This window comes from Camellia sinensis, chromosome 2 (genome assembly GCF_055761805.1).
Source record: "Camellia sinensis isolate YWXY chromosome 2, ASM5576180v1, whole genome shotgun sequence".
NCBI lineage: Eukaryota > Viridiplantae > Streptophyta > Magnoliopsida > Ericales > Theaceae > Camellia > Camellia sinensis.
The window spans coordinates 65,003,015-65,012,797 of record NC_138962.1 but is presented as its reverse complement, the minus strand read 5'-3'; the positions used below and the strand labels follow the sequence as shown (position 1 = coordinate 65,012,797).

Genomic DNA, 9,783 nt, shown 5'->3' with positions numbered 1-9,783 from the left:
TCTGAAGCTTTATTCAAAAAATTATAATTATCAAATTGACTTAAATTTTTATATAAATAAAATACACAAAATTTTCAACAAAACTAATAATATAAATTATCGAAACGGAACATATATTCAACCCCACTAATCTAAATAGCACCCTGTAATTTAGTTAGCTTATGGACAATGAGAGAATCTTCCAATTTATAATTCCTCATAAACTATTGAAGAGTGAGACTTTTTCCCTCCTTTTTAATTTGTTCTGTTTCACAAACAAACACTTCTGTGCTTATCTTTTCTCTTTCATCATTTCTTCTCTTTATTTATTTATTTATTTATTTTCTCTTCCTCAACACACACCAACAACAAACACATAATTGTTAAAATCTTGGTTGGACTGCTCTACACTCAAATACTAGAAGGATTTTTCATCAGCAAAATCCAGGTAAGTTTTCTTCATCTGAGGGCTCCCGTTTGTTTTGATCCATGTTGATATGTTTTAATCTCTTTGTTGATATGATCTGTGGTTTACTTTATTGGGATTTTAGTTTCGCTTAGTCTCTTTGTTGATGTTGCTATAAAATCTTATGTTTATAGATATTATACACACGGGCTCCAGAACACTCTTTATTTATAGAGTGAGAGTAATATTGCTAAATAAAAATCCAGTAAATTGCTCTCTTTTAATATTTTACGTCAAAAAAATAAGGGTTCGACTCTTATAACAAATAAATAAATCCTCAACCATCTGCCTATTTCCATTAGCTAAAACTAATGGAAAATAGAATATTTTAGTCTTTTTTCTTTTATTGATTTTTTTTATTTTTTATTTTTGCTCTTTTCAAATTAGTTGGGTTATGAATCAATGGAGTCAAGTTGAGTTCTTGTTTGAACAAGCTGAATTCAGAAAATAACACTCTGTTTGGATCGAATGATTTGGTAGAAAAAATAACTGATGGAAAGAAAAAAAAAAAAAAAAAGAGAGAATTCATTTCTCATGTTTGGTATATAAGTTAGGTGAGAATTATAACTCTCTTATTTTATGGGAATAAGAGATCCTATTGTCTAATTCATAGCTAATATCTACTTAGTTTTACAAAGTATTTTCTTTCTTTTTATTCCTTTTCCCCATTATTGTAAATTTTTTTTTTTTTTATCAAATTCCTATTTTCAAAGGTTTTCTTTTATTAATGCTTGCATTACAACAATTCCTTTATTCTTGTGCTAAAAAATATATATATGTTTGTATTAGCCTGTTTGGAATCTATGTAATGGGTCCTCCCTTTAAAGGTAGAATGGTAACCTCAAAATTTTCCCTATTGTTGGATCAGAATGGTAATTTTAAATTTTGATTTGAATATTTATACAGTATTTCTCTTAAAACTGTGTAGAGAAATTCCTCTGTTCTGATAGAAGTATGGAAACAATGAATTATGGGTTTTGGGGTAAAAGGTTCAGTGTGTTAAGAGGGGTGATCTGTTAAAAACAGTCCACTATATTGAGTTTCTTTGTGTTTTTCCTTATACCGAAATTAATCTCATTGTGCTAACTTCCAAGATACCGAAGTACCTTTGATATGAGCTTGTTCAAAACTGTAAATCGGAATGGATTAGTATTTGAGTGTGGGTTTGATATAAAACCTGTTGAAATTGGAAAAAGTTGGTTGTAGCTCAGCTTCTGTGTGCTTGGTTCCCGTATCCAAAGATTCATAGTTTGTTTTCTATAGTTAAGATAAAGTGGTAATTTGTTAACACCAAAACAAGAGTTGCATCAAAGAACAAAGGGAATTGTTCTTTTTTAATGTTTGTCTTTTTTCACATACAACTCGTCTCTTGAGTAAAATTCATGAACTAATCTGTTATCTTACATTTATTTGTAGCCTTTGGTCTCTATTTGGAACTTCATTGACTTCTCTTAATCCAAATTTGTAGAACCTATAAGTATTGTTTATCCATTTTTGTGATATATGTTAAAACCTATCACCTACTTCACCCACTAAACCTAACCCACTACACCACTACCACCTCCACTTTACCTACTCCATCTACCACCTACTACCACCTACTCTTCTATATATAGGAATCATTGTAACATTCAATAAAATCAATCAATAATACATACAATTTATTCTCTCTCTATTTCTCTTTATACATTAAATTTTTACAATATATACGTCTTATACATCCTTGGTGCCTTTGCATACTGTATGCAGGTTCTTAATCCATATAGTATAGTTTTGTTCCAACACTACTGTTGCAGAAGTCCAAAAAGCCTCCTCATCGATGCTTCGGTTTTCTTATCACGTTTTCTTGAGCTTCAGGGGTGAAGATACCCGCAGGACATTCACTGATCACCTTTACACAGCTTTGGTGCATGCAGGGATTCACACGTTTAGAGATGATGACGAACTTGAGAGAGGGGAGGATATTGAATCAAACCTAAAGAAGGCAATCCAATAGTCAAGAATTTCAATAATCGTCTTGTCAAAAGACTATGCATCTTCTAAGTGGTGCCTTAATGAACTTGTGAAGATACTTGAACGCAAGAGAACTGTCAATCATATAATACTTCCTGTATTCTACCACGTGGATCCATCCCTTGTCAAGAACCAAACAGGGAGCTTTGCAGAAGCATTTGAAAAACACAAGAAGGGATTTGAGGCAGAGACCGATGATGGAAAACAAGAGAGGCTTGCAAAGGTAGAGACATGGAGGGAAGCTCTGAGAGAAGTTGCGGATTTGCCAGGGATGATCTTAGAAGATGGGTACGTAATTTTCTCTAACTTATTTATTAGGCACCATTCTGATCAAGAGTTCCAATCTTTATTAACGGTACACCACCCCTGTGAAAAGGTGTATACATAGGCCATATGATACTGTCTATTTGAACACAGACTAGATATTGAAAATGACTTTGTCTAAAAAGATTTGAAATTCTATGACTCAAAGAGTACTACTCTTTTGCATTAGATTAATAAACACAGTCAAAACTCTCCTTTTTTTCTTCAAAAGTTCACATGCATTTTAATTTTTACCAAAAAATTTGTCTATTTTCTATTTACTTTGCAAAATCAAATGGTGTTCAATGCAAAATAAAATTCTCGCATTAGGGTGCCACTTTACATGGACCATCCCAGGGTTAAGCATCTCACCAGGAAAAATCCAACAAAATGCTGGGCCATGAAGATTATAGCACAAATAGTTTGAAAAAATAAAAAATAAAAAAAAAAATAAAAAAAATAAAAAAATAAAAATTGATATGATTTACGAAAAAAGAGTTGGCAAAAGTTTAGTAAAATTTAAAAAAGTAAATATCATAATTATTGTGAAAAGAAAAAGGACCTATCGGCTTAAAAATTAATCGGTCAAGTACTTGTGATTTTTGTATAAGCTTAGATTTTCCGTTGATTTACTTTTTTTATCAAAAAATATTTTTCATGTAATATTAACATCAAAATTGCTTGCATCAGAGGATTAGTGCCCAGAATTAAGAATCATGACATTTACTTAATTTTGTTTGCATTCAAGTTATAGTGGCTAAATCTAATCATTATGATTTTTCATTTTTTTTGTTTTTTGTTTTTACATTTGAATTCTTATTTGATTTCAACTAATGACATGGAAACTATGATATTTCCTTTTTAATTGTTGTTTGAAGGCATGAAGCAAGATTTATTCAGAAAATTGTGAAGGAGATTGCGAATAAATTGGATCGCACAGTCTTGAGTGTAGGCCCCTACCAAATTGGAATTAATTCTCGTATAGAAGAAATTAATTCCTGGTTACAAGATGAGTCAACTGATGTTGGCATTGTGATGATATGTGGGATGGGTGGGATAGGGAAGACAACCATTGCCAAAACAGTTTATAATCTTAACTTCGACAAATTTGAAGGTAGCAGTTTTCTTGCAAATATCAAGGAAATATCAGAACAACACGATGGCTTGGTTTGTTTGCAAAGAAAGCTACTTCAGGATATTTTGAAAGGGAAACAGAAGAAAATTCAGAGTGTTGATGAAGGTATTATTAAGATCAAAGATGCTATATGCTGCAAACGAGTTTTTCTTGTGCTTGATGATGTGGATAAAGTGGAGCAATTAAATGCGGTACTCATGATGCAAGATTGGTTTTCTCCGGGAAGTAAAATTATCATAACAACTAGACGTGAGCGGTTGCTAAAGGCACAAAAACTGTGTAAGGTACATAAGGTTAAGGAGCTAAATGATGATGAATCACTTGAGCTCTTCAGTTTGTATGCCTTTCGACAAGACCACCCCATTGAAGGTTACGTGGAGCACTCAAAAAGAGTAGTGCACTACTGCAGAGGGCTGCCTTTAGCTCTTCAAGTTTTGGGCTCTTCCCTACACAATAAAAATGTAGATGTGTGGGAAAGTGCATCAAAAAAATTGGAAGCAATTCCTGATAGCCAGATCCTTAAAAAACTTAAAATAAGTTATGACTCTTTAGATGACCACGATGGAAATCTATTCCTAGATGTTGCTTGTTTCTTTGTTAGAAAGGACAGAGACTTCATTATTTCAATACTAGATGGATGTGATTTCCACACAAGAGTAGGGATTGACAATCTTGTTGATAGATGCCTCTTAACAATTGATGAAAATAACAAGCTAATGATGCATCAGTTGCTTCAAGCCATGGCACGAGAAGTAATACGACAAGAGTCACCTGAGGAACCTGAGAAAAGAAGCAGACTGTGGGAATATAAGGATGCCTTTAACGTATTAATAGAGAAAAGTGTAAGAATTATATGCTATTCACAGTTACTTGTATGTTCTTCTCTTGATGTGTATACTCACATTATCCGGTTTTTTTTTGTTGTCAGGGGACGAAAACAATTGAAGGCCTCAGTCTAAACATTAATGCATCAAACAAAGATAAATCATCCAGGAGGGTAGGCAATGCAAAAAGACGCAATTCTGGAGATTTGCATGACATATCAACAATGTTTTACGAAGGCCATCCATCAAAGCGACATCGTCTGAGCTTCTTCTCTTCCTTCCCTATATATTCTGCCTTAAGAGAATCATTTGCCACATCAAAAGAAGTAGACATACAAACTGATGCATTTTCAGGAATGTGCGAACTGAGACTGCTTCAACTCTATAATGTACGGGTCACTGGACATTATGAGAAATTTCCCAAGAAGTTGAGATGGTTGTATTGGCGTGGTTGCCCTTCAAAATATATACCCAATGAGTTTCCTTTGGAGAGCTTGGTTGCACTTGACATGCATTACAGCAGACTGGAACAGGTTTGGAGTGGAACAAAGGTATAACAATATATTTTCCTGTTTCAAATTTTTGGGGTTTAGTATAAAATATTCATTGAATTTAATTCATTTTCTTATTATAGTTGCTCAGATTACTGAAAATCCTCAATCTCAGTCATTCTCACCGCCTGATCAATACCCCAGACTTTTCAGAGATCCCTAATCTGGAGAGGATAATTCTTAAAGATTGCATAAATCTGATTGAGGTTCATGAATCCATTGGAGAATTAAGTAGACTTGTCTTGTTGAATCTGAAATACTGCAGAAGACTTAGGAAGCTTCCACAACAAATTTGTCACCTGAAATTCCTTAAAGAACTCATCCTCTATGGTTGCTCAGAGCTCAATCAGTTGCCTACAGAGCTAGGCAACTTGGAATCTTTGACAGTGTTCAATGCAGACAAAACTGCTATATGTCAATCACAGTCAACCACCGATGAGAAGAATTTTTGGTGCTCATTCTTCTCGTCATGGGTTTGGAAACCAAGACAGTGTCCGAATCCCATCAGCTTTTCATTGGCTTCCTTGTCACACTCCTTATTAACCTTAAGTCTTGCACATTGCAATCTTTCTGATGATGCTATGCCAAGGGATATTGGTGTGCTGTCCTTGTTGCGGAACTTGAATTTGAGTGGGAATCCGATTTGTAGCATACCAGATAGCATCAACTGCCTTACTCAGCTGCAGTCACTTGCTTTAGATAGTTGCACAAGACTCCAATCCCTTCCAGAGCTTCCAATGAGTTTAAATGACTTGGATCTATTCAAGTGCAGGTCGTTGGAAATGGTAACAAACCTACCAAACATTTTGAGTTCACTGGATATGATCTTAAATTCTTGTGACAAACTAGTTGAAGTTCAGGGATTATTCAAGTTAGTGCCCATTGTAAACATCGATGCACAAATTATAAACAAATTGGGCTTGTTCAACTTGGAAGTCATAGGAGAAGTCAAGGTGGAACTTCTTAATAATATGGCATTGTCAAAAAGGAAACTTCCCCTCCAGGTGGTGCTCTCTCTTTCTCTCTCTCATACACATTACACACACACGCAAGCCTGCAGACATGTGCACGCACGTGTAAGTTCTAATTAATTTGACCTTCTTGGTGCAGGGACTGTATGAATTTAATATATTCAGCACTTTTCTTCCAGGAAGTGAGGTTCCAAGGTGGTTCAACAATAAGAGTACAGGGTTCTCAATTTGTTTTAATGTGCCTTTACTTCCAAATCTCAAGATCCAAGGCTTGAATGTTTGTGTTGTGTATGCACGTGCTGAAAGAAAGAACAATGATCCGAGAAATAAGTCCTGGAATGAGTTTTGTATTAAAACCAACAACAACACGAAGCATTTGAAGTGGAGCTATATCCCAACATTCGTAGGCATTCCAGAAGACAATGAAGACATGATATGGTTAAGCCACTGGAACTTGGGGAATCAGTTTGAATGTGGGGATGAAGTGGATGTTTCAGTGTTTCTGTGGTCAACTTTTTATCTAAAAGAGTTTGGCATTCATGTTGTGTATGAGCAAGAAAAGAAGGGTATCCAACAAGACACCTATCTTCCCACTCTAAATGTCATTGATCATGATTTATCAGCATATCAGGTGAGACCAGGCATGTTCTTCCTTTGCCATCGTGATTTTTTTCTTTATCAAAGCAGTCTACAGCAATTTGAATTAATTGAAGATGGAGCCCAATCAAAAGGACTAATCTAGTTGGCTAGAGTTTTTTCATTCAGTTCGGTTCTCCCCTGCCCACTTTGAGAGTCTAAATAATTTCCTCTCTATACTTCATGTATATACCATGTAATCTATTCAGTTAAATGTGAATGAGAACACATGTTGAAGACTTCAGTGTGTATCATTGCTATACATGGTTATCAGAACAAAGAAGACGATCTTAGTAGGGCTGAAAACAAGCTGGGTAGTAAGTTGTTTAAGCTTGATTTTTTTACGTAACGAGCCGATTTCAAACGAACATTTAATGAACAGAACATGAGTCGAGCTCTTGAGTAGTTTGATTTTTTATAATGCACCTAAGCTTATCAAGTTGAGTAATTAGTTGTTCAATCTTAACTAAAAAACTTAATGAACTTAAAATTGTATTCAAATTTAATTGATTTACATAACAATATCAGGTGAGCTTTTAATGGGTCGAATATGACTTGAACTTGAAAAGGTTGGTTGGTTTAAAAACTCAAGATTTTATTTAGGAAAACACTATGGTACACCCCTTCAAATGGTGTGTACTATATGCATCTTATAATTAAAGAAGAAAATGGTATAATTTCATATTTTATGAGTCATAACTAAATATATATATATATATATATTTATACGTCATAACCAAATACAATATGAGATATAACTAAAAATCTCATGAGTTATAACTAAAATAATGTTATAACTAAACCAAACCAAACCAAACCAAGCCTTAAGTCCCATCAAATGGATTTGGTTATATGAATCATTTTTCTCTATGCGGCCCTATCAAAGACCATTTCGTTAGTCAAATTAAGTAGATCCATATCTTTATTTACAATGCTAACCAACGTTAATCTAGGCTTACCCTGTCCCCTAACACTTCCATCTACCGTTACAGCATCGCATCTCTTCACTACTGCCTCTATTGGTCACCGTTGAATATGATCAAACCATCTCAATCGATTCTCTCTCAACTTATCTTCTATCGGTGCTACTCCTACCCATTCCTTAATACACTCATTCCTAATTCTGTCTTGTCTAGTTTTGCCACACATCCACCTTAGCATTCTCATCTCAGCCACACTCATCTTATCTACATGTTGTTTTTTGGTTGCTCAACATTCCGTCCCATACAAAATCTCTGGTCTAATAGCCGTTCTATAGAACTTACCTTTAAGTCTAGTGGATATTTGTTTATCGCACAGTACTCTAGACGCACTTCTCCACTTACACCATCCCGCCTTAATCCTATGGGCCACATCTGCATCAATCTCTCCCGCTATTGTGATAATCGATCCTAAATAACGAAAATGTTCACTCTTAGACAGTTATTGGTTCTCAATCTTTATTTCACCTCTGCTTTCATTGTTACTATTACTAAATTTACACTCCATGTACTCTGTTTTAGTTCTGCTTATCCGGAATCCTTTAGATTCAAGAGCTTTTCTCCAAACCTCCAACTTTGTATTAACTCTTTCTCTAGTCTCATCCACTAGCAATATATCGTCTGCAAAAAGCATACACCATGGCACGTCATCCTGGATATTTCTCGTCAATTCATCCATAACTAAAGAAAAAAGATAAGGACTTAAGGTAGATTCTTGGTGTAACCCTACAATGATAGGAAATTCATTAGTTTCTCCAGCAAGCAATCTAATAGTGGTCACCACCCTTTCATACATATCCCTAATCACATCAATGTAACCTTTTGTCACCCCTTTCTTCGCTAACACCCACTATATTATATCCCGGGGCACTCTATCATATGCTTCCTCAAGGTCGACAAACGCCATATGAATGTCTCTTTTCTTTTCACTATACTTTTCTATTACTCTCCTCAAAAGATAGATCGCTTCCATTGTTGACCTGCCAGGCATAAATCCAAATTGATTCTCTGACACCTCTGCTATATCTCGCAATCGGCGTTCTATCACCCTCTCCCACACTTTCATTATATGACATATTAACTTGATTCTTTTATAGTTGTTTCAACTTTGGACATCTTAATTCTTAAATATTGGCACTAAAATACGCTTCCTCCACTTATCTAACATGTTTCTAGTCAACAAAATTTTGCTAAACAACCTAGTCAACCAAGCAACTCCCTTTTTACCCAAACACTTCCAAGCTTCAATAGCGATATCATCTGATCCTAAAGTTTTATTTGATTTCATCTTCTTAAGTGCAATCTCCACTTCAAAGTTCCTAATCCTGCGATAGAACCTGTAGCCTTGGTTTATCGTATTATTGGCTATTTCTTCCCCTATTGCCGTACCTTCATGTTTCTCATTTAATAGTTTCTCAAAATAGTTATTCCATCTTTCCTTAATCTCTTCATCCCTCACCAATACCATAGAATCCTCACGCTTGATGTATTTAACTAAATAAAAAAATTAATCATAAGTAAAAAAGAAAATGACATAATCAATGGTGCATATGGTCACTCTTTCAACTATGTATATATTATAATTTTCGTTTTATTTATTCTCAGAAGCATGGACAACAAAATCATTGACATTTGCCAATTTTTTTAATTATCTTTTTGCATGACACATATGGGACAATTTAAGGACATATATATTCTAGGTCTCTGGACATGTGTTGGAGAGTATTTTTTTTTTTTATTAATAATTTAAAATATTGATTTAAGATCAAAATAAAATTGGTAAATGACAAATATATCCCTTTTAAGGTTTGCTTAAAATATGAATTGTCCCTTGCAATTTTGGAATTACAACCCGCCCCTAGAAATTTGTGTTCTCACAACAAATAATCTTTTTTATTAATAAATTACTAAGTCAATTAACAATT

General features: G+C 34.3%; 1 protein-coding gene across 2 annotated transcripts; it reads left to right on the top strand.

Annotated features, from left to right (window-relative positions):
• Nucleotides 1-215: 215 nt before the first annotated feature.
• LOC114314552 (disease resistance protein RUN1-like) lies at nucleotides 216-7,122 on the top strand. 2 transcript variants are annotated; one of them, XM_082914650.1, is made up of 6 exons: nucleotides 216-427; nucleotides 2,347-2,746; nucleotides 3,640-4,738; nucleotides 4,825-5,271; nucleotides 5,355-6,275; nucleotides 6,382-7,122. In XM_082914650.1, the coding sequence occupies exons 2-6, from the start codon at nucleotides 2,730-2,732 to the stop codon at nucleotides 6,982-6,984; spliced, it is 3,087 nt and encodes a 1,028-aa protein (XP_082770776.1). In that variant the 5' UTR covers nucleotides 216-427; nucleotides 2,347-2,729; the 3' UTR covers nucleotides 6,985-7,122. The 2 variants fall into 2 exon arrangements, with proteins under 2 accessions (XP_082770776.1, XP_082770775.1); XM_082914649.1 differs by having other exon boundaries at nucleotides 2,195-2,746.
• Nucleotides 7,123-9,783: the final 2,661 nt, after the last annotated feature.

Bases quoted from the DNA above. Each gene is read 5' to 3' on its own strand.
- LOC114314552 (XM_082914650.1), top strand. The intron at 4,739-4,824 runs GTAAGAATTATA...TTTTGTTGTCAG, and splicing joins ACGTATTAATAGAGAAAAGT to GGGACGAAAACAATTGAAGG. The intron at 6,276-6,381 runs GTGGTGCTCTCT...TTCTTGGTGCAG, and splicing joins AAAGGAAACTTCCCCTCCAG to GGACTGTATGAATTTAATAT.